At 41.8% G+C, this 25,388-nt stretch overlaps 1 protein-coding gene across 6 annotated transcripts in view; it reads left to right on the forward strand.

Annotated features, from left to right (window-relative positions):
- Window positions 1–203: 203 nt before the first annotated feature.
- Window positions 204–25,388, forward strand: part of ANO1 (anoctamin 1) — a 49,660-nt gene continuing 24,475 nt past the window's right edge. For 3 of the 6 annotated variants that reach the window (XM_075163353.1, XM_075163352.1, XM_075163354.1), the window contains exons 1-11: window positions 254–382; window positions 4,040–4,366; window positions 6,638–6,736; window positions 8,296–8,447; window positions 9,737–9,791; window positions 12,645–12,696; window positions 15,950–16,005; window positions 17,546–17,587; window positions 21,132–21,196; window positions 21,750–21,884; window positions 23,211–23,371. In XM_075163353.1, coding sequence (XP_075019454.1) covers window positions 275–382; window positions 4,040–4,366; window positions 6,638–6,736; window positions 8,296–8,447; window positions 9,737–9,791; window positions 12,645–12,696; window positions 15,950–16,005; window positions 17,546–17,587; window positions 21,132–21,196; window positions 21,750–21,884; window positions 23,211–23,371 — 1,252 coding nt within the window. In that variant the 5' untranslated portion in view covers window positions 254–274. Of the gene's footprint in view, window positions 383–4,039; window positions 4,367–6,637; window positions 6,737–8,295; window positions 8,448–9,736; window positions 9,792–12,644; window positions 12,697–15,385; window positions 15,452–15,949; window positions 16,006–17,545; window positions 17,588–21,131; window positions 21,197–21,749; window positions 21,885–23,210; window positions 23,372–25,388 lie in introns of all 6 variants that reach the window. The other 3 variants (XM_075163349.1, XM_075163350.1, XM_075163355.1) reach the window with 3 other exon arrangements.

Below are 25,388 nucleotides of genomic sequence, written 5' to 3' on the forward strand. Positions count from 1 at the left end.
TCCTCTGGAGGAGGAGACCTAGGTAGGGCTGAAGAGGGCTGCGGGAAAGCTGAGAAGGGAGGCACGGAGGAGGGTGGGAGCCCTGCACAAGGGCTCATTGGCAGAAGAAGGCAGGAACAGGATACGTTTCAGCTTGGGTGGCTCTGGGAGGAGCAAGTGTTGGGATTAAAGTGGCTTGATGAAATTGTTCCTTTTCCTTTCAGACGCAGACAGTGAGTTTCATGGGGTGGATTTTCTGCCAGAAGATCTCAACGAGGCTTCGGAGGAGACAGGAATGAGGGTGAACAAGAAATACTCCTGTCTACCTGCTGAGGAGAAGGGGATCCACATTATCAACATCCGAGCTATTGAGGATATAGGATATGACCAGCATGAGAGTACAGTGAGTAAAGGACTTGCCAGATATGTCATAACTGGCGTACTGTGCTTTACTTCTTAACTTATTTCTCATTCTTTCCCAGGATGCTCTGAAATTCTCTCCCTCCCTTTCTCGGAGGTGCTGAGGAGGATTGCCACCAGCCGCAGTACATACTGATTTAGTGGAGTTTGTTCTTTGATGTGAAGAAGGGAAGCAAGGGATCCTTGTTTAACCTGTAACATAAAAAGGGGTTGGCTATTCTGAGAGTAATCAATATGGCAACAAGGCAGTGGCAACTTTCAAATCTCTTTGCCCATACAGAGTAGAACAGAAAAAATGTCTGAAATTTCATGCAAAAGCTGTTGTTGATGTAGTTAATGTTAAACTAATATTCTGTAGCACACAATAGAGGTTAGATTTCCAGTGTCATTAATTGTGCCTTGGTTAAATTCTTTAACACCAATTTTAAAGAAAGTTAATAGTATGAATACCCAACAGGATTAGGAGTTGGTTATGTCATAAACACATAAAAAGGAGTTTATTCAGGTGAAGGAGTTGCGGTGGAGTGGGCTACATAACAGATCTCGCGGGGGAAAGATGTACCAGAAAAAACAATACTTGTGCTTGTGCTTAATTAGGATGGAGCATGGAGGAATAATTCTGTCAGAGTGTAAACATCCCTCCTGCTGTGGTAAAACTGAAATGCCTTTTCTGTGTCTCATTTGCAACCGAAGGGACATGAGCCTTACATGGTCTAAGTCAACGCAGCTCGCTCTCTATTTCGGCGTAGCAGCACTGCAAGAAAGGATGTGGCCCATGGGTACCTTTCAGCATTAATACCACATCCTTAAAAGAATCTAACCATTTCTTTCTTTAAAACAGGACCAACAGGCTTCTTTGAGTCTTTTGGCTGCATCCCTTTTGCAGTGCGATATAGCTATTCTCATATATTAATAAATTTATTGAGGCTTTAGTATCCACGGTGCAGCACCTTCTCCTAAATTATGAGTCAGCTTTGCAACAGGAAAGTTCAAAGAAATGGGAAGAAGCTCATTCAGTTTCTGCAGTGTGACCTGTCCCCTTCCCGGTGGCAGTGGCTCAAAGAAACAGAGAAGCTAGGGATTTTCAGTGCCACTTTTCTCCACCCGAGGCGTGCTCCAGAGAAGAGGAGCTGTGCCCAGGATGGACTGCTCTCTCCCAAGCTCCCCAAGCAGTTAGAAACATCTGGTGCACTCACTGCTGTCATCTTCAAGAGCCGTCTTCAGTCCTGCCCCTTTCCTTTATTTATTAGTCCCCAGGACAGACCAACTGATTGCTGTCCCTCATAAAATCAGTCCAAAGAGGATAGGAGGTGGTTGGGGTCCGAGTCTTTTGCCTGTTTTATCTCGCTGCACTTACCTGAACGTCTCTTGGTTCAGTCTAGTTTTTCAGAAATGGATGTTTAATTAATTAATTAGATCAACACCTCTTTAAAAATTAAATACAATTAGTTATCTTAAAAGAAATCCCAGTGTTCCTGTATCTTGTTTACAACAACTGTTTACTTTGAAGAGGCATTATATCCTGAAAAACCAGTTAGTTACTATTTCTCAATATTTTGTTTCTGTAGAAATTTGCATAACTGAGTTGCCTGCCACAAGCAGACTGTCAGCTTGCTTTAAAAAAAATGTGCTGAATTCACAGGTGCATGCCATTAATCATGAAGCAATTAGAAAGTAATAGTTATTAATGGTCTTCTATATTGTAGTTATGCTTAAGAACTAAATAGGAATATCTAGATAGGGCACAAACATGAGCGGCCTACCCTGAAGAATGTGTTGTTGCCATGGCTAAGCAAGACAGATGTGGAGCAGGGGAAAGAGGGTATAGGACAAAGAGTGAACTCCACGGTAGCAGCAAATGCTCTATTATTTTATGATATATTGTATTGTATGGTATGTAATTGGAGCAAAGGGTTTAGATTAAATGGAAAAGAGAGATGGGATCCTGAAAGAAAAGGAGAGAGAAACAGATAGCAAAGGCAGGTATGGAGCAAAGCTGCGAGGGGCTGAGGAGATGGGCACCTGCAGCCAAGCTGGCCCTGGGCAGACATGGTCAAGTCAGGTTTTGGGAAGCAATGAACCTTCAGGCATCCCCACCTCGGCAGACGGCTGCTCCACGTACTGCCTGGCATCTCGGGCTTCTTGCTGTCTGCCAGTCCTCCTTGCTGTGTGTTATTGCTATGCGCTCATCTGATTACACTTGTCTAATTACTTCTTCAGTGCGCTTCCGCCTCCCTCCGAACCCAGGAGGTTTGCTGCTTGAATTTGTTGTCTGAGTAAAAATCTCCCCGAGGCAAAAAGGGAAGAACAGACTGTCCCTCAAAGGCATTGATTGTAGTTAAGGTAGCTGGGACCTGCCCTCCCCAAAGCGATGTTCAGAGAAGTATGCAAATTTGTGTAACATTGGGTGGGTTTCAATGAAGTTTTGGCTATATTGGCTGTGATATACTGTACAGTAAGCTCAGAGGTTGCTCTTTTCATCTGGGGTTTAAAAATTGGACTGTCTTAGAAACAACTGTTTGCAAAAAACTTACATTCACGGTTTTATGTATGAAACAAGCAGGTGGTGTACACATCCCAAACGGGTTTTGACTGATACGATTTGCAACTGATATCCAATTGTTATCATTTGGAGCACAAGTCCTTTTCCCTACATGGAGGCTTAACATTCTTCTGTAAAATTAAAAGCCAGAAAATGTCCCTAGTCCCTGAAAAGCCACTCCTGTGATGAATATTTTTTGTAAAAACCAATGCAAGTTACTAGTGAATTTTCTTTTTTTTTTAAAATGGTCTGTGTATCTCCAAGGGTAGAATTGTGAGAAGGGCATGAGAAGTGCTGTTGAAAGTAGAAATGAGTAACTGTTAGTACTTTTGTATGTTTCTACAGTTGCCCCGTGCAGTTTTCAGATAAATGCTTGAAAATGGAATTGTGTTTTAAGACTTACATTTCTTGCATCTTGCAACACTTAACACAGCATTAATTCAAGATGGGAGTAAAGCCTTTGCCACCATCAGATTGCAAAGCAACACAGGTTTTAGAAGTGTGGAAAAAAAGTGGTGAACTCAGTAAGCACTGAACCCACTTCCCTGGCTACGGGCCATCTGCATTTTTGGCCGCGCTTCGTGACCAGCTGGTTCCCTTCAGTCTGTATCTAAGATGATCTCTTTCTCAGATGATTCAAACTTGCAACGATAGATAAGAGAAGTGAGAAATGTTTGCACATGATATTAATCTGTTTGTCAGAATTGAAAGGCAGATGTCTTGGGTGGAAAAGGACAGATGATCTTAGTGGCAATTAACCCCCAAAGGAGAAAACCAAATCTACCAAGTAGCTGACTTATGAACTAGTGTGCTGGTAATGAGATTAAATCCCAGTCATTTTATCTATTTATTTCTGGCCAATAAAATCCCAGCTGGCTATCAGTAAAATTGCAGGTGTTAACTTGCAAAATTGTTTTGAGTAAGTAGCATGGGGGGGCTCCTCCCGTACGCTTGCTCTTTAAAGATAGGTCATTGTGCGCTCCAGGCAAGAAGGAGTCCTTGGTACAAGGATATGGTCTGTCTGTGTCCATGTTGGCGTGTGTACTCATTATTCTTCTCCTCTCTCCTTCTCTCCACACCCCCATTCCCTGCTTCCAGTTATTAAATTCCCTATCCAAAAATCCAGATGCTGACTGCAAATATGGACTCTACTTCAGAGACGGCAAGAGAAAGGTAGACTACATCCTAGTTTATCATTACAAGAAGTCCTCGGCAGGGAGGGCACTCACCAGGAGAGTTCATCACAATGATTCAAGTGCCCGAAGCACCAAGCAGGACCAGCCGCTTCCCGGGAAGGGAGTGCAGCTGGAAATGGGGGAAAGCGAACCTCACGTGGATTACCATGAAGACGACAAGAGGTTTCGCAGGGAGGAGTACGAAGGGAACCTCGTGGAGGCTGGTCTGGAACTGGAACGTGATGAGGATGTAAGGAGCCATTTCAAACGGTTAAAGATAAGGAGGATAACTGGAGGTCGAATCCTGGGAGATGCTGAGCCGTTTCTGTGAACCTGGCTCTGATGAAGGTTACACAAGCTCAACTCTTCCAGAATTTGATTTCAGTTCCGGCAGTGCCATTCTTGCCCACTGATTTAATTCGCTTCGCAGGAATGGGCCGTGGTGTTGTTAATGCCCCGATGAGGTGAAGTTTCTTACTTTTCTTGGCCAGGACTCGTGGCACATCCACTATTGCAACACGGCTTGTTGATGTGGTGCCGTGTCTGGAAGCGAGGCTTAAATTGCTCTGAACCCTAATCCCAGTTTGGTGGGTTTACAGTGTGCTGTGGTTTGGATCCACTGGTAATTCCAGTTCTGATGAAAAATACCTTATACAGACAGTGACATTTTTATATCTCAGTATAGTCTTCAGGAGAATTAAATTTGTTCAGGAGGTTCTGGTACATGCTCTAGAGCTCGAGCGCGTGGGTCTGTATTAACAGTTTGCTCTTTCCATTCTTAGATATGAACAGTACAGCTTGTAATGCCTTTCACCTGTACCCTGAAAACAGTATATTCTATTAAAAGACCATTAGACTATATAAAAAATGATGTGTGTGAAGTACTGCCAGTGTGTGATTAGTAGAAATAGGCACAGCCGTATTAATTTCAAAGGAAGCTATTACAATTAACTGATCCAACCAATATGCCTGAAACTCCTGTGAGAGAGGGTAAACATTTATGCTGGTTTTATTTACAGGATCTAAAAGTTGAGATTAAACATCTAGACCTGTGATCAGAGTGTTAAAAAAAGAAATCTGCCACCTATCATTCACAAATTACAGGCATGTACATAATGATATATATATATATATATATATAAAAATAAAATATATATATTGCATGGTATAATGCAAAAAGACCTTTCACTTCTCTGTCCCCTAGGTGAAAATAAGACTTGCTTTCCATCAAACTTGCAAGTTGTTGTAGTGAACTGGAAGCTTGCCTGTGCCAACTCATAGATATTTAAATCCTTTGCAAGATGGGAGGTCCCCACCTGTGACATGTAATATGATTTCAAATGATGCAGAAGGGCTCAGGGTTCAAGCCAGGACACCGTAAAAGAGAGAGAACCCTGTCCTTTCCGTACAAGATACCAAACCAGATCAGAGATGAAAGCAAGCTGCAGGGATTTACATCAGCTTCCATATCCAGCACATCAGTGTAGGGGGAAAAACCTGCAATCACTTGGGCTTGAAAAGCATGCCACAAAGTTGCATTGGAGGCTTTACTAATCGCAAAAAGAGCAGAGGTTTCTTAAACAGATGATGTTTACTAAGTCACTTAAACTCTCTTCAATGAAGTAAATTCAAAGGTGGTTTGGAAGCCGTGCCTTATGGGAAGGCTGGCAGTTATTTGTGTCCTCTGAGTAACCGATTTCTAGAAAGCCAGTGCGGAATATAGCTGCATGAAAGCTAGTTATTATAATAACTGCCTGAGCTGATACAGCAGCAAGATTAGAAAGATTCGTTAAAGTTTCTTTCTCTTCTGTTTGCTGAATGCCTGCTAGTTTGATATCATTTGTCCAATGGCTTTGAAATGATTACTGCCGTGGGTGTAAATACGGGTGTAAGTGGGAGTGCCAGAAGCAACCCCCCGTGTCCAGCCATCTAGAACCGAGCTCAGAGAACCGGCGGGATGCAAGCATACCGCTACTACTATCGTTAACATTTATCCTTTTTTTTTTTTTCCCTTTTGTTTTGCTGAATCCTTCCTAGCAGTTTTCCTAATTAAAATGCAGTGTTTTAATGTAGATACTCACATCTGTATCTGAGGCTGCTTCTTTCTTACTCAGTTCTGGTCCTTTGAGATACTGGGCAGTTCTTAGGAGGCAGCAGGGACTCTCTCAGCTCCATTAATTACAACGCAATCATACCATTTGGCTGGATGCCTACGCTTCAAATTTAACTGGCTTAGTCTGTATTTGTGTCCATAGTCATTAGCTTTTATTTCCCAAACAATTTTTCTCTGTTTAACCTTGTGGTAATTGTTCTGGAAGACAATAGCGTTTTTGAGTCACATTTTATAGCAGCTCAGCACAAAGAGGTGTTCAGCAATTGTCCTGTTGTTATAAAGTAGCTGTCTCATTTGAGATTTAGCGTGTTGGCGGCAATAGGCTGTTCCTTAAATATGTATGAAACACAAGGGGGAAAATACTTGATTTCCTCTCATCAGTAACCTTTTCTCTTGCTTTTTTTTAAGACTAAAATCCATGGGGTTGGATTTGTAAAAATACACGCACCGTGGAATGTATTGTGTCGAGAGGCAGAATTTCTTAAGCTCAAGATGCCCACAAAAAAGGTGAGCCCTGATTTTCTTTTTTTCCTCTGGAAGGCATAGTTTAAAGGTATCTATCATCTGTGAGCACCTTACAAATATAGACTTTTCTTCCCACAAGCATTTTTAAAATAGTTAACTACTCTGTATGGAAAATGAGAGTCACAAACTTGCCTTCTTGGGACAGCAGAAAGAATAACTGGAAGGAGGAACGGGAATCAAGAATTCCCAGCTGCTACCAATATCTGTCTGCGATGCGAGTGATTTCATACAATGCCTCATCCTCTCAGCCTGTTTTAAAAGAAGAGGTTGCAATTGATGATGAAATTTATGTGTGCGTTTTGGAGGTTTCTTCTCACCCAAAATGCTAGACTGCTAAAAGTGAACGTAAGAGTAACAAGTTGTGTGCAGTAGTCTTGCTGGGTTTAGTGACTCTTCATATACATCATTAGTCATATCTGCAGGAGTTGGGACTACTTTACCACACAATAAATTACCTTTCAGAATATTTGAAATATCATTAAAGAAATGACAGTATATTTTCATCAATTCTAAATCATCTGTGATAGATAGCTACCTGTTCAGTGAGCATAGCTTAGAGATGGATTAATATTTAAACACATACTAAGTGCATGTCCCAGACTGCAGAGGGAAGTCTATAATAGAGCAAGAGACAGTCTTAAAGCCCAGCGTCATTTATTACAACACTAAAACCACACTTTTGGTTTGGGTTTCATATTAATCCTCATTATTGCCTCACTTGCCACCGATTTTAATCAGAAGCACAATTAGATAAAAAGAGTCTGTTGTGATCCTGCGGTTAAAGCTGCTTTGCCACAAAAGAAAAGTCAGGGTGGGCATTTTGTGGGGATTTTTTTTGTGTGAAAGAGGCCACCTAAGCCTGCAGGCGTTGCCCGGGAGAAGCGATGTGCCTGAGAACACCCTCAGACCCCTAAAGCCGTATTTCCAGCCAAGCATCTTCCTGCGGTGGGAGCCCTGCCCTGGATCTGCACATAGTTTTTGTGCCTCAGAGAGGGAAGCCTGTAATCCTCTGTTGTGACCTGCTAACACAATTCCTGCATTTAATGCTACAGAACTGCAATAGATGATTCAAGATATTTTGGTTCCTTTATATGGAAGAGGGGAAACTCCTGAAACCTGCACAATATTCCCAGGAAAGCCCCCTGGGAGAGGAGACCACTTCTGCGGTTTTGCACAGGGTCTCTGTAGCTCCTTCGTTTCTTTGTCCCATTGCACCAAGAAAATAGTAACTGCCAGAGGAGTGGGTGTCTCAGGAGCCGGTGCCGAGTACATCTCTGCTGAACACCCCGGTCTGATTACTTGGAACCAAACACGGGCCATGCTTTGGCTCAGAGGAAGAGCAGTAGGCTTCCTCTGCTTGCCTTGGTTTGACTTTCCCATCCATCTATGTGTTCCTGAATGTTTTCAAGAAGGTAAGCTATACTCCTTGATAATTTATTCTGATGTATTTATTTAATTGATGGTTTATTTCTTACAGTTCACTCCCTCTTATGGATAACCAAAAAGCAATAGTTTTACTGTTTTTCTCTTTGCCCACTCAGATGTATCAGATCAATCAGACCCATGGTCTTCTGAAAAAGATTAACTCCGTAATTCAAAAAATAACAGAGCCCATCCAGCCAAAAGTAGCAGAACACAAACCTCAGATGGTGAAGCGCCTCTCCTACCCCTTCTCCAGAGAGAAGCAGCACCTGTAAGTGAAAACTTGCTGTAAATGTCCCTGTCAACAGGTTCCAGCCTTCCTGACAGCAGCTGAGGCACTGCGAGGTGAAAGGGAAAATGAACGCCAACCCTTTGTTAGCGATTACTGTAAAGAATATTTCCATTTTACAGTAGATTTACTTTTTTCTTTTTTTTTTTTTTTGCCTCATTGTTGAGGAATGAGGCTTTGTAGAGCCCCTCTGTGAAATCTCTGTGCTGCTGTTGCAGTATATAATACATATATAATATATAATCTATATAAGTATACGCATCAACTGTTAGACTGCCAAACAAGATTTATAATGTGGTTTACAATAGTCTCTCTTCCATGTAAAATAAAATGCTCAGTAAAATTTGTAGCCAGAGATGGGGGCTGATAGATTTCAGAATAATTCCATTCATCTGGTACGGGCAGCTCACACATGTACTGCCAGCCAGGCCGTGCCTTTGGAAACGCTGTGAAGTCCGTGGTAGCTTCGCCATCGATTTCAGATCGGTAGGAATAGCTTCCTACACCGTGGGTGTAGGAAAAAAATCATAAGGTGGGGCCCAGCCAAAGTTTCTGCCCTGGATTGCTTCGCTGCTGCTCTTCCTTGGCCAGCATCCCAGAGGAGAGGCTTTGAAGGCTGTGTTTATGTACGTGCCAGCTGGAACAAATAAGAGTCCTAGGGCAGGATTTCTTCACTGTACATACAGGGTTTTTTAGTTTTCAATCAAGGGATGCAGAACACTGATGGAGTTGGGTATGTTAGTTGGGTCAGTCAATGTATGTGACGTTCTTGGACTTGCAGGAAATGTATTCATGTATTTATTTGCAGGTAGGATGTTCAGAGAAAGCCCAAAAGATGCTCCTTAGCTTAGGCGTGGATGTGCCTTACGCTGTTTGCAGTGGTGGCTTTTTTCAGTGAGACCACCTGTGTCTTTGCTGAATAAGGGAGGCAAGAGTGGCCTCACAGCGTTTAAGGTGCAGACAAAATGTAAGGATTATTAGGAGAAATTCCAGGCCAGCAGTGGTCGGGAATTCAACTTCAATGAGCATCAACAGTCTCTTTTGTGCAGAAAAACCTATAAATATATAAAACCAGTGAAACGTATAAGCGGCCTCTTTAAAATATGAGAGTTGGGGTGGACTTTCTTTTTAACGAGGTTTCTCCAAGCTGTTCTTTAATGTTGGCTGTGAGACATCCCCAGGAGAAATGAAAATATTGAAGGGGTCAACAAGAGCAGGAAATTACTGGCTTTTTTTTTAACCTAATGGGCTTCCTTCTAATCTTTTAACAGATTTGATTTGTCTGACAGAGATTCCTTCTTTGACAGCAAAACGAGAAGCACTATAGTAAGTACTGTATATAAATAATTTACGGTGGATAGTGCCTTATTCATGGTGTTAATAGCTGCTTTGCCAGCTTTAGTACAATGCCTGTTGCAAGTTTGCCTTTCTTAACCAAACGCCAGGGATCGCCTGTGACATCAGTTATTGAAATTATAAATAAAGCGTTTCCAGCTTTAGCTTATGTAATGAACAGTCTTTGATGCTAACAGGTTGCTGCCTTTTGGAAAATAATTTGGATCTTCTTTCTAGTTCATAGTTAACCTGGGACATAGTTTCTTAGTAGACATATCACCAGAAAGGAATAGTTTTAGATTCTATTGCTGGTTCTGCCACCAGCTACCTGCACCCCTGCACCCTGACACATTTACCTTTTTGTAACTTTTATGTTGCTCTTTTTATAAAATGCTGGGAAATCTCCCAAAACAAATTCCAATGAACAGCCAGGTATTTACAGAGAATATTATTTATAGTTTTTTGCGGGCAATTCTCTAGAATGGTGTTAGAACTGTTGAGGTTTATTATTTTTATTTAACATTATTTATGATTTTTATTTAACATTAAAGTTTACATGAAGCAAATGCAACAAGGACAGAAAATTGCATCTTGTTCTGATTGTTTATGCATCTGTTCACCTCTGTTACGCTAGCAAGTGTGATGTACAAGTACACAGCTCTGGGACTGGGCTGAGCCATTCCTGCCTTCGTCTTGGAGGGTCTCTCTACTCCTTCAGTGCTAGCATGGGACTTTTCCTCTCGTAATTAAACTTCTGCAGTTCCCTTATAGAAATGAAGCCTAATACAGGAATACGATATCACAAACTATGTTTTGAGCGCTTCCTTGTGACTTACAGAACATAAAATCGAGTGGGGGAGAAGGTGCAGCCTCCTTTATAGCCACTGAGGGGGGAATTGAAAGGACAGCTCATATGACATCCAGGGCAGTTGGAAGGGACCATGCCGAGCAGCACTTGCTGCAACACTTTTCAAAGTATAACGTGGACTCTTTGCCTCATTCCACTGCTGCTAATCGGTGCGTTGGAATGTGAGCGTGCTCTTATCTTATATTTAACATTAGCCTTTTGGATGCTAAGTGGTTTCAAAAAGAGCTTATATCGCAATTATAGCTGTCTTTTATGGGTACGGTGATAAGGAGTGTAAGATATCTAACTTCCCTTTCCTGCTTTGAAATTCCAGTGTGTGGACCCCATGATGTAGCTCCCTGTAGCTTGAAGTGCGCTGATTTGATGTGAGCGCAGGTTATCAGGGCTAGGTGAGTTTGACCAGGGAAGGCAGATGTAGCAGCACAGACATGGAAAAGAAAAAGGCAAACACTGAATGGGTTTATTTGCGATAAAACGTTTTGTTTGAGATTGAAAAAAGGCATAGCTTTTGTTTGTCGACTTTCTTTTATATGTCTAGATATATAGTAAAAAAACTTGTAAGTACAAGAAACTTAAGGGAGCAAATGAAGAGTTAAAATTCATAACAAGCTGTGTGAGAAAGGTAGCAAGACAAAATGGCACCATAGGACATGAGGGTGAGCAAGACCAACTGAAAAATGGACTGAAACAAAAGGAGCTCATAGCAGAGGCTGGGAGGAAGAGGAGGGATGGGGGTTTTTTAAACCTCCGTAGGAAGAATGGGCATATAACAGTAATGCTGGCAGTATGTTGCTTTGTTTGAAATCCCTGTAAATCACCCAGTAATAAAAGATATATTAAATGTTTCCCAGCATCATTTTATCCTGCGTGCATTTCTCTTTGTATTCTTGTTTCTTAAAGTTCTCTCCTGCCTCTCTCATGTATTTTTAAACCACAGTGCAAATATTGACCCTTCTGCCTACTGCAAAATGAACAGGAATCTAGTCACTCCCTGTGAATCTTTGATGAATAGAAACTAAGCCAAGACCTTTTACTTATTTAAAAAAAAGAAAAAAAAATATAACTGGAGATCTCTCTGTGACAGCCCTTTAACTCACTGGAGTTGGAAGACAACAGCAGGCAGATGAGCTGCGGGCTTGCCTCCTATGCCCTCGCTTGCTTCCCTCCCTGAATTGGGCAAGCGGCAGCTGAGTTAGCACACGGATTAGCGAGCATCCCTGGGGAACCGGTCCGCGACTCCCCGGACAGGCCAGGCAATGGGCAGCAGGTGCTTTTGCCCGCGGTTTTCCTCTGCCGCCCGCTCCCCTGCCAGCCTCGCGCCGGCCGAACGTTTGCCTTGCTTAAGAGCATCGCGGCACGGGAGCGGCGCGGGGCGGAAGCTTGACCGCTCGGGCGGCGTGGTGAGATGTGCAAAGGTTATTTGACAATAAATGCAATAAATCGTAAAATAAATACATCTGTGTTGCCATTGAGGTCACGCAAGCTCAGAAATTTTAAGGTCAGCCTGTGTTTGTTAGTCCAGTTTCTGATAAACGGCTGCGTGCTCTGTACGCTTTATGAGCCTGAAGCTCTGCTGAAGTCCGGGGGTGAAGCCAGCTTGTGCCGTCAGAGGCGAGGGAAGAGCTGGCCCAGCACACCACCTGGTCCGGGTAGAAGAGGGCTTCTGATCTTTGATCAATCTCTAACATGAGCAAAAATAGCGTTTCTGTTGTGCGAGTGGTTAAATGTAACCCTGTTTCCCCTGATCAATTATCTTGGTAGCTGGCTATTTAGTTAAGCCTTTCTCTCTTGTATGGATAACTCGGCATGGAAATCTTTAAGCCCTGCTCTCCTGAATACCATGACTTTTATTAAAGAATGATGACTTCATCGACATCTTGAGTTTGCCAATATTAGAGCTGTACACAAAAAAGATTCTGCTTTTCATTGGCAGTGTCTGAAGTAACCCTTTCCTTTCTTTTATTTTACTTCTGTAGGTTTATGAAATATTGAAAAGAACGACATGTACCAAAGCAAAATATAGCATGGGTAAGGAACTTTATTTAGCTTTAAGATCGATATCGTTTTCAGGTATTGAAAATAATTGCAAGTTGTAACTGGCTGTGGAGTTTAGGTTTTTCCCCTGCTCTCTGATTTCGTGTATGTGGATATAATTGTTTTATTTGGAAATTTAATTTAATTAATGTAGCTGTTTGGAATTTTTTCAAATGTGAATGTATAGATTTGACCCTAAATTAAATGGTAAGTGAGCATATAGCCCCTGCAGATGTTAGTTAGGTCCTCTGCAGCAGGACTGGATGTAATATAAACCAGTGGATAATACGTCCTCTGAGTTGGTTCAGTTTTACACTCACTGAAGTGGATGAGGGTATTACCATGAATTTCAATAACTGCAGTGAAAGTCTATGGATTGGCCCATTCCTTTTAAGTAGTGACCTCACATTTGTATCGTGGGGTGGCTTTTCAGTGACTTGAGTGAAATGGTCTTAACTGATGACTGCCCGAAACGCTGTCCTAAGTGGAACTGAGATTAACCCGGTGCAATGGCCAAGGACCAAGGCATGCACTGAAAGCTGGCCCGTCTCTTAGCCCTCAGAACAGTTGTTGCAAGTCAGTGGGTGCAAAGTTTGTACTGCCATGGCCAGTAGCTTTAGGATTTCAGCCTTAGGGCTTGTGCTCGAAGAACGGAATTCATAATACAGGTAAACATGAATTGCAGATCCAGGTCACCTTAAAGATTTGTTGGCAACTTTTCCTGTTCAGTTGTGTTATATACTTTATTTTATACGTATCGTGATATATAGGTGTATACTTGACAGTGGGACCAAAGTTAACAAATAGTTAATGGTAAACCAAATTATATAAGGTGGAAGGCTGAATTCCCTCATATCCAAGCCTCTTAACAGACAACCAGCAGAAAAAAATTTGTATGAGAAAAGTGCATGAACATGGGAGAAAATCTTTGATAACTGTTGGAATCTGTTATAGCATTTATTTGCCTACAGGCTGTTAAATAAAACAATGGGAACTTGAATTACAGGTAGTTCTGTTCAATATTGACCCATCAGCTGCTTAGAAATACATCAAATAATAGAAGAATAATTATGCCAGAAATGATTTCCATGCTTTGGCTTTTCTGTTGAAGTAACAACATACAATGTACAATTGTTGAGTCCTTATATACACTAAATTTTGGTGTTCAGCCAGTGTTAACAGAAGTACTGTTTCCCTGTAGCATGGGAAATCCAAATTAATCTGTGACTTTCAGGACCCTTTTCGAGTCTGGTGCTGGATCATTTTCATTGCAAATTATGTATTTGCACTCTTGAAAGGGGAAGGTCATGCAGTTTGAATTCTTGCCTTGGAGTTGGTTACTCATGTGATTTTTTTTTTTTTCCCCTTTCTTTTTTTTTTTTTGGTCCAGAAATGGGAAACACATTAGAGATTAGTTGAATAGGGCAGATGCTAAAGTAAAGCGTTAGGATTCCTGTATCGTTCTTCTACCCGAGATGGCAGGATCACACAGTATACCTAATAAATATGTCATTAGGCCAGCCTGTCCATGGGTATACTCAGCATAACTCAATCGGGTCCTTTGTGTTCCAGCGCTGGAATGCTGGGTTACAACCCAGCAAAGGCTGCAAACAGATTTGAGCAAATACAGATAATGCTGCAACATTTCTGCCCAGCAGGAAAAAGGCGGCTGCCCAGTGAACACTGCAGTCTTTGTTATTTAGTTTGCAAATTTGCGAAAATGTGACTCTGTCTTCATTGTTAAATACTGATATGCAGAAGGGTACTATGTAGCTCTTCCGTTGGTCGCACAGCCCTAGAAAAATAATTTATCTGCTCACTAGTTGTTTCTGCCAGAAGCGTGGAAACATTTGCAGACAATTCATAGTACTGTATAATCTTAACTAGGACTTTGAAAATTAATGATACTGCAGGATACTGAGCACTGCTGGAGCCGTTCCTCCAGCAGGTGATTAGTATCTCAAAAATGTTAATGAACTTGAAAAATTCTCATTTCAAGAACAATCAGAAATGTCTCAGTGAACCTACAAGGATCTGCTTCCTGGTTCATAGTCACTGTACCTTCAAATCCAGTCCCACACTCGTTTCTGAGCAATGAACTGATAGGCAACAAGGAGCACAATGTAGCACATCATTTTTCTTTTCTTTTTCTAAGTCCTTCTAAATTCTCCACGATGCCAGTGGCCAGATTTTTTTTTTTCTATTATTATTGGCATTAATCATCTTAGCCTTGCACAAAGACAAGTACTTGACTTAGCTCTGATTCAGCACCCAAGACTAGTTCATTGAATCCCCGAATGTGCCTTCACGGATCACACGACACCTTCAGACGTGGGTAATACTCCATAATTGGAAGTAGCTATATTAATGCCGGCAGCTGCAGCAAGAACATTAGAGAAGTAATGTGCTACAGCCCTTAAAGGTCCAGGTCCATCCGAGTGACCTTTGGGAATGGTGCAGCGAGCTGCAGGTTCAAAGAGCCCCTCACCGTTGTGCTCCTCCAAACTTGCACGTTAACTCCTCCCCACCCAGCCTCGCCTCCCGTACTCTGGCCCCACGCTAAGGAGCGATACCACACCTGGGAAGGCAGGACTCCTCAAAGTCCTGCCGCATACATTATATAGATGAAGCATTAATTGCTTTCAGCCTCATGCATGTCACTAATAAACGGATGTGTAAACAGGGAAAGGAGAGGGAAGAAAGAAGGAAACTACCCTTTTAAATAAAAGACGAAAATGTGGTAAATATGGTAAGTATTACGCCAAGGTCTTCGCAAAGGCTTTCCCTACAATTTCTCTAATCAATCTGAAATCTGAATTCAAAACTTTGTGTGGATGATGCGTGCGTATGCGTGTTCCCGTATGCCATCAATTCCAGCCATATTCTTCTTGTGATCGAGCCTTCTGCTACACACTTTCAAATCTGCAGGCTTGCCCTTAAATCAAACTGACTTTTCAGAAAATGTAATTTATTTTAATGACTAATTTCAAGTCATTGGCTTCTAATTCTTGATTCTTAAATATATATGACTTCCTCTTGCTCTCTGCAGTTTTCCATTTCATAAAATGAGTCATGTTGAATAACTTATATGATTAAAAATGAAACTACATGGGAAGGAATGAGATGGCAGAAAAATCATTATCTGACCACATGACTGTTATTTTGAGGGAAATCTCCAGGAAGGATGATAAAGTGAGACTGTCTAACCTCGAAATTGTAAATAACTGTTATGTCTTTATTTTTCAAGGGATCACCAGTCTGCTTGCCAATGGAGTTTACAGTGCTGCATATCCTTTGCATGATGTAAGTGACCTTGGAATATATTTTACATATCTCCTATCTGACACCAAGAAATCCTTAATCTGTTACGTATTAATGGCATCATCCCAAACACGAGTGTTCAGATCCTGACTTCCTGCTCACTTTTATCATGACTGCAGTAACTTCTGCAGGTTGTTTCCATCACTCTGCTCACTTTTAATGAATTCCCCGTCTCTGTTCTACCTTTGATGATCATAAGTGACATTTGAACATAACATTAGAAGAGTTGTGTTGGTGGCTTAGCAAACGAAATGCTTCTGTTACTTTCTGACCTTCTGCTCCCGAGGTCCCGGGCATCAGTGCTAGGAGCCATGTTTATTCCTGGGGCACCAAGTGGCTAGTTCCCTCATCCCTGGCATCCCTCTTGCAAGTAGGGAGATGTCAGTGCCTGTGTGTCCATGCGTTTGGTTGCCACTGGGGGAAAAACCATAAGCAAGAATTTGAAGTGACATATTTTATGGGACTGGATGTGACTGCAGACCTTCTTACTGATGAAATCTGCTTTTGAGCAGGTCAGTAAGATGTCAAGAGTGTGTTCAACTATACTGCACATTGAGAGGGTTAGAGAGAGGTAGGGAATTTTGGTGGCACTCATAGCCGAGCTGGGGATCCCCATCCTGCCAGAGGTGCACAGCAGTTGGATGCTGATGACGTTTTTACTTCGAGGTTCAAGGTACGACTAGAAGTGACAAACATGCTTTTGGTTAGACCCTTGCAGAAAGGCTTGGCGGATGTCAAGGGGACGTGGCAGTTGTGCTGCTCACGATGTACTGGCTGTGTGGGCATACAAGGGATGTCGACTCTGGTGCCGGTTTTCCGGCGTGGGACGTGAAGATGAAGTGTGTCTTCCTAGTCTTCTGCTCTGCTCAACTTGCACTGGTTTTATACGGGACCACGAGTGTTTTATCTTGGTGTAACTGAGACCAGAACAGCCTCTTTATCTGCCTGATGTTTATCATAAATGTCAGGCACTCTTAAACTACAGCGATATCGCTTAGAAATCCAGAAAGGTTAAATAAACTTCTCTGCGTGTGCTTGTCTTGCATCTTTAGACAGCTACTGATAGTGTTGTATATAAGTTATTTATTGTCTTAGTTTACTCCTTTATCGTATGTAAAAATAGCTCCAAATTAAAACCTCAAATCTAATCAGCCCTGAGTGTTTGGAAAGTCTGGATAGGGATCAGCTCTCTCAGCTGGTCTCTTCCCTTTCAAGTGGACTGAGCTGAACCCCAAATACCATGGCAATACCGCATCCTTTCCCTTGACATTTTTAGGCCACCTTTATCACTTATTCATTCCTTTTTTCCCCAGTGACAGACGTTATTACTCTTTCTTAATGTGCCTGACGACAGAAGACAAAGTGTGCTATGACAAATGAACTCCTAAAATACAGCATTATTTTACAGATTGCTTTTTCTGTTTTTGATGCATTAAGTGAGTGGGATACATGGGTATGCAAGACACATCGCAGCTCTGGGCGCGACTCACTGAATGACGCAGTTTTTCTTTTTTTTTTAAAGGGTGACTATGAAGGTGAAAACGTTGAACCTAATGACAGAAAAGTAAGTTGATATAAAGGGGGTTTAACATACTCGCAAGAGTCCCAGCCGGAAGAGTCACCTGTTGGAATCTGGGCGTTTGCCAAGATTTCACAGAAAATACTGCAAAAAGGCACTAAATGCCAAGCAGTAGAATACAGAAGTACTTTCCAGTGTTTAAATTTGCCCAAATGTGGAATGCGGTATGGATATGTATAAATTACCAAGCTCGATAATGATACATTTCTTGCCATGTTGGTAAGAGCATTGACAGTATTTACGTGTAACTCCTTCTAAAGTTCAGATGATGTAATTTCAGGCCAGCTTTGATGAGAATATGCTCAGTCATATTCTGGTATCCGTATCTGACATAAATCCTGCTTCACTCCACGGCAAGCTCCAGTCTCAGCACTGCAACCTCTGCTGAATTAATGTGCTGCTGATCTGGAGTGTGAGGATCAGGACTGGGGGGGGAGGAGGGAGGCAGTTGAAAAGATAAGCATAAAAGTTATTGGGAAAGATAAAGATTGAATATTTATCTGAAATGAGACATTCTCAGCAAAGCTTTAACATGCGCTGTTCAGCCAGAAACTGCCCTGTGGATGTATACTAATGCATTGCATCGCTTTTTGCATAAGTCTGTGGTTTAGATTGTGTTTTTATTGTGGGTGTACTGAAAGACGTTTGTTCACTGTAGTAAAACGAGTAGGAATTATTCTAAGGAAATACTTTTCATAAGAAAAAGCAAATTTTTCACCCTTTGCAGAAATGTTGATTTCTTAATTCTACGATTCTGCAATTACTACATACTCCCGATCACACTTCCCTAAAGAAGATAGGCTTTTTTTCTGTGTATCAGACAAAAACTGAAGTAGAGAAGTTACGACCAGTTCTCTCAGGAGGAGCTACTAAATTTGGGTGCCATATATGTTGGGCCTTCAGACTTGAAACTTTGCCTTTCCAGTTTGTTTCATGGTCACATCTCCGAAGAAATGCTCTGGACATTCAGGTCATAGGAAAAGCAGACCTAAACCCCTTCAGGTTGGTCATATAAAAATAGGTACCCAGAATTAAAGGTCTGCTGGGCTTGGAGGTGCAAACGGCTCATCAAAAGACAGAGACGGTTGTTCCCCCTTCCCCCCCGCACCCCGCATTGATTTGTGTTAAAAATACTACATACCTGTCATTTCATTATTAAGCAACACATTGCTCAACCAAAAATAGGATGAAAGTCCATGTTTTCTCAAAGCGTCTGGATTATCATCTTTATTACTAACTTTTCAAACCTCACAAATTCACTCATTTCACAAGTTCACTGCGTGTTTGGAAATGTTTACCTTGGCTTTTGACTTCCAGTTCCCTCAAATAATCTTTCGGTGTGTTTTGGCATGTCTCTTCTGGTTTCTTGAAGCTTTCTTTAATCTAATCCAATGCTAGGCCAGGCTTGTGCCTTTTTTAACAACAAAATTAAAGATTTGAGGCATAGAAATGAAGTAAATATTTAGGGCCAGTGCGCTGATTCTTCTAATCATGTCTTTGAAGCTGTGCTTTGAATATCAGGCTGATAAATGTCAGGATAAATGAGATAATTCATTTGTATTTTAGGCACAAATTTGGTTTGAAGTGTTGTACAAAACTGAAACATGGCACTGATGCAAAATCTCCGTAGCTTAGTATTTTCCTGATATGCCTGACTAGCGTACATCACAGAAAAGGAATCTGATTTCCAGCACAAACTTAGCTTGTAAAAATGAAGTAAAAACAATAAGAAAAGGAAGGGTCTTAGTTAGTGCACATGGATGTTGAGGTGTCCCAAATCTTTAATTATTTCCCAGACATAGGCAGGTGGCCTTAAACTTTTGGAAAACGTGGTTGAAAGAAACCTAAAGCAGGATAAAAATAAAATTTGCAAGAATGTTGCTGTTTAATAAAGGCCTGCCTTTAGGTTTCAGTTTCTGCTCTTATAAGGAAACTAATAAAGATTAATGATTTGGGATTGCAGAGGGGAAAATCCACAGTCCACTTACATTTTTTGACGTCATTTTTCTGTAGAAGTATAGAAGTTGTATTTTTTTGAATGACTCAAACCATTTGCACGAGAAGTACAGCAGTTCAGCTTGGAAAGTTTGTGTTAATGATTTGGCAAGAGAATTGCAAAGCTGTTCTAGAAATGCTGTTTGCTCTATGACTTCTCTGTGATAAAACGTGAGAAGTAGGAATGGGTACAGGCAGCAGCGGGGCTGCCAGCCTGCCCGTCCTGGCTTTGCTGCATTTCACTGGAGAAATGGAGGAGGCTGGCATCTGTCAAGTTTCTCATGATAAAACAGCCTACAGATATAAGCAATAACATCCTGTTTGGGCTGTTCTTCTCTGAACAAGATTAATAATGTTGCCCTCCCTGTAACGATAACTGGTTTAGGTCTCGGTTCCCCACTGCAGTTTCTTCCACAGCTGAGCTGGTTGTGCAGCCCTCACCCACCGATGGAGGTTTGTGTAACTGAGCTTTGAAATTTTCTGCCTTTTTTTTTCTTTTTTACCCAATGTTCGATGAAAAGAAATACCTTGGCAGTAATCAGTTCATGCTCTTACATTTGAGAGACCAGTAGAAGAGGAAAAAGGAAAAAGACAATGTTGTTGCCAGATAAATTAATGAAAGCAGACGTGACCATCAAAGCATCTCCTTGAAATACCAGTAGTTGGTCCAGGAACATTCTGCTACCAAGTTCACGTCACTGGGTTGAAGCAGGGAGAGAAGCAGTAAAGGGAGACCTGGCTTCCCAAGCAGATGTAAAGCTTCTCTTCCCCTCGTCCCGCAGAGGAGGTGATGGCTGGGTGGCCAGTGAGCACACTTCGTCTTCTCCAGTATTTTTTGTACACACACTGATTTCTTGTTCACTCTGTTAGCTGAACTGAATTAAGAAAAAAATCAGATCTGAGAAGTGCTATTTATACATTTTACGAAGTAAAGGATAAGTTGAAGGTCTCAGAGGAACCTATTTTTATGAGGGATTCAATTTTATAAATCACTAATGGGGTTCATTGTTTTCCTTGGCCCATATCCTAACCAAAAGGATGAGTGGAAATCATGATGTTCTTTTAGTTTAAAGCTGAAAAACTCCTAACTGCAGCCTCTGAGGCGCCTCTGCACAGCACTTCTTGATGGATGCTGAATATTGTAGTTTGTATAGTGAAAACAAACCAGTTTATTCGAGTTTTTTTCTGTCTTGTAACTCAAAGCATATTCATCTTTCACATCCATTCTGCTAGATACCTCCTATGATCATAAAATCAGGACTACTCTCCCTGTCCCTGCCATAGTTATCCATCCGTCCAGTTGCTGCAGAGCCTTTTAACGTACTAGAGTTCATCACTGTATTATAGCATGCCGAATCATCAAATTTGGTTTTAATACTTCATGCAGACCGCGTGTATTGACAGATTATGTGTTGAAACCACAAAGTTGGTGAGACCAGATCCACAGCGGGAGCTCTGCAGTTTGCTGGGACCGAAGGAGAAAACACTCATGTACGCGGTGCTTTAGCTTTCGCCTTGCTTTTCTGTTTTACAGCTCCTGTGTGAGGAGTGGGCGAGCTATGGAGTCTTTTATAAATATCAGCCAATTGACCTGGTGAGGTGAGAGTTCAGCCCTTTCCGTCGTGTTTCCCCGGGGCAGCCCTGAAGCTGTGCACAGCGATGCTCGTGCGGGTGTCCCTGCGGGGATACTGTCCTCGGTGCCACCCCGGGGGACTCCGGGGAATGGAAAGTTCACTGGGGGAAAAGGAGTTTTCTGTGGGTTTAGAAACACGCTGATGTATCCCACCTAGTGTGAAAGCTTCCAGGGGACATATTTTTAATGAATTTTGTTTGCTCATGGTGAGAGCTGAGACTCTCTGAAGAAAATGAGGTGCTTTTTCACAGAAGATCCAAAGATACCAATTTACACAGCAGAAACATGGGGGAAAAAATTGCTAGCTGGTCTGACTTGCTTTCATGGTGCCTGTATCTCTGGATTAACTCCAAGCATCATGAGAAAGAGAGTCCTCTGAGAAGGAAAAAATTCCCACAGGTCATCAGATCTTACTTTCTCCATGCTTAATCCAGCTGCGATTCATAATTTTAGCCATGTTATATTTTAAGAAATAGGAAACATTTCTCTCTCTCATTTCTTTTTTTTAATGCATTTCAGAAAATACTTTGGAGAGAAGATTGGACTATATTTTGCCTGGCTGGGAGTTTATACACAAATGCTTATTCCAGCTTCAATTGTAGGGATTATTGTTTTCCTGTACGGCTGTGCAACTGTGGATGAGAATATACCAAGGTAAAATAACTAAATAAAGAGGTTCTGTTGTTCGAGGCAGCTAGAAACTCAAAGTGAAACATTACCTTTCTCTGTAAGTGTTTTGTCACTAATACCTAGGGCGAGCACAGCTGAAACTGTGGCTCCCAGTTTCTAGGGCTTGCCCTGTGCCACCCGCAGCCCGACACCCCAGTCCGTCTTTGCTGGCCATGGCTTCCCGAGGTTTGTTTGCCAACTGGCGCTTGCCGGAGTGCAGCGCGCTCCCACTGCTCTCCTCCTCACGACCCACATGCTTCATCTTCTGGAAGCTGTGCTTAAAATGAAGCCACCTCCACCGGGGTGGGGGAGCTTGCCAGTCCCACCAATTTTCACTTCCAGTAAGCGATGGAGCGCTACCAAGGGCTGAGAGTGGGCAGCAGGACTGCAGCACGTTTTTAAATCGTTAGCATTTATTGTTAATATTACTTGTGGAGTTTGCATTGATGTACTAAAAATAATTCTTGGCCGGTTACTCAGGTGGTTTTGGTTTTTTTCTAACTCAGATCATTATGTTAAACCAACGAAATACTGCTAATGATAGGTTTTAGTGCTGAGGAGGGCATTGTGTGACATAAAGCTGAATCAAGAATATACACGCCTAAAATAAGCAATTGTGGACAGATTAATAAAATCTTGATTTCCTTCTATTTTTAATTTTTTAGTAAGTTTTGTATTATAATATTTTTAAAGCCCTATGATTTTGCATTATTTGCCCTACATGCATCATCAGCTGTAGATTAAAATTACATCGTTTGTACAAGCATGAGCACTGAGTAACAAAGCAGATAATGGATATCGAAAAATAGATATATTTCTTTTGTTCATTAAGATTGCTTTGTACTGCTTCCAACAGTTGAAGAAAGTCAAAGGGAGTGTCACTGTTGCTATTTCACAGATGGAGTGCAGAGAAGTTAAATTGGTTGAACTCCAGTCTCTTGATACTCAGCACTTCCCTTGTACTTTATCTATTGCTGTAGTTAGTATTTCAAAACAAGAATGATTTTTAATTTTTTTTTTTTTTTACTGTCAGATCCTATAGTAAAAAGCATAGAGCCTTATGCCTCTCATAATGCTCTCATCCCCTGGAATAGAAGTAGGGCTGGGGATGGAGGGGGGCAGCAGCCTTGCATGAGCACCCTGCAGTGGTGTAGGTTACGGGCAGAGCTGCTCGCTGGGGAGCACTGTGAGGGTATCTGATGGTCCTACAGACCAGAAACAGATGCTGTGCAGAGGAGAAAAGATCATCGGAGCATGGAAGATGGAGCCATACTAACCGTGCTTTTTCCGTATCTTGTTGCTTTGTTGCAGTATGGAAATGTGTGACCAGAGAAACAATATCACCATGTGTCCCTTATGTGACAGAACATGCAGTTACTGGAAGATGAGCTCTGCTTGTGCGACTGCTCGCGCAAGTCATCTGTTTGATAACCCTGCAACTGTCTTCTTCTCAGTCTTCATGGCTCTCTGGGGTAAGAAGATACATGCCTTCATGTTAAGTTTTTAATTATTTAAAATACAACAGGAAGAAACAGAAGAGATAAAGCAGAATATTTATACTCAGGCAGTTAATTATATAAAGAACTTCTCTTTTTTTTCTTTCTTTTTTTTTTCTTTCCCATGAAACTGTCACCCCCAAATTTATATTCTGGACTGAAGGCTAAAATTCAAAAAGTTGCTCGAGATGAATATCAAATGAAATTGTTAAGCATCTGTCATAAAACTGCTGTGTGGTATGTCAAAATTTCATTAACGGGATTGCACAGCTTGCCAAAAAAACAACAAAAAAAATCTATTTGCGGAGCCAGCTTCCACTTTAGAACATTACAGAAGAAATGTATTAATGTACTCCGGGGTTGAGGGGAGGGCTCCGCAGGGAAGTGTAATGGCCTTTAGCGTCTCAGGACAAACCAACATTGATTCTTGAGTGTGCTCCGAGATGCAATTAAGTTTATCAGCAGGCAGACATCATGCGTGCAGACCGTGAAGGGAACGGCGGCGTTACAGGTGTTTTTTCTGATGCTGACTGCCCTTGTACTTCGAGCACGTCACTTAACCTGTCTTGGCACGTCTGTAGAACTTGGTTAAAAATATTAACCCTCTCATGAAATCTTTGTGAGAGTGTCTTCAGGAAAAGCTTGAGGGCTTTTCTCCTCCCTGCTGGAGGGAGGGATGGGGAGCTCCTTGCTCGGGCACCCCAGCACAGGCACGGGCGCTGGAGGAGAGGAGCCTCCAGTCGTCCTCGCTGGGGGCCAAGAGGGCCTGTTAAGATAAATGGGAACTGATGGGGGCCCAAACCCGTTTGTAACTGGGAGCCCTATACAGAGAATAGGGAAATGTGCGTTATTCCCCCCAGCTTTGAAGTTTGATAGCCACATAGTCCCAGCGTCAGCGAGAGCAGCACAAGATGATGTTTGCCCTTCCTGTACGCCTTCTTGCGACTTAGCAAATAACCTGTTTCGGATTATATTTAATCCTAAAAATATAGCCCGAGTTTTTATTTGTTCTAGTACGTAGGAAACCATTTTTACATTACCATTCATCTGAACTGATTTTAGTACAATTCAACATAATTCAATTTAAAGCAGTATCTTTTTGACCAAGGTCTCCATTTGAGATAACGATGTTTTAGATGCAATGCTGAGAGCTCATTATCAAGTCCTGTAAGGAAAAGGACAAGGACAGTCCTGCAGCGGGGAGTCGGGAGCGCTGCAGGCTCGGAGGGAAAGCCGGGAAGTGGTGGTGGGAGGTTGAACTCAACCAGCTGCGCAGCAGAGAGGAGGGATCACTGTCTTACAGATCGTCGTCTTGCCATGTAGCATATAGGGAGAAATGTGATATACCCCAAAGCAGGATGCAGTGTCGGAGACTTTAAACAGCCTGATTCTCTCATGTGGAGAGTCAAGTATCGGTTTCGGTCTCCCTCATTTACCATTATTGTGAACCCAACGTGGATTTTGGCACATAATGCTCTGTTGTCCACAGAGTAACGTTGTTTGCCTCCCTTTGCTTAGCAAACAACTATGGGTCCCCCCATCTGGTTTTTTACATTGTTGGGCAAAGTAAGGCGGATTGGCAGAAGCCAGTTTCTGTGCTCTGGACAAAATCAGGTTAATATCTGAAATAGTTTTGGAGTGGGATGTGAAATTCCTCAAGTTCTTTGGGGTCAACATAAAATTATATTGTGGTACAATATCATATAAAATAAATGTTGTTTCAAAAATATCTTTTTGAATTTGGGAAAGTCAGAATTTTTTCCACATAGTTTTGAATTTGCATTATTGCAAATTTCATTTCTAAAGAATTTGTCAAAACGATTTTTAAAAAAATGAAACGAGCACTTTTTAAGGAAATAGTATCAACAAAAATTGGCCGTCTCTAAATGTAGGCACACATATAGTCTCCAGTGCCATTTGTGAGCACCTCTGCACGTAACGAGAAGTTTTATTGGGTCCATGTACGGCTGAAGAGTTGAGGCAGACCCAAGTA

This window comes from Calonectris borealis, chromosome 14 (assembly GCF_964195595.1).
Source record: "Calonectris borealis chromosome 14, bCalBor7.hap1.2, whole genome shotgun sequence".
Taxonomy (NCBI): Eukaryota; Metazoa; Chordata; class Aves; order Procellariiformes; family Procellariidae; genus Calonectris; species Calonectris borealis.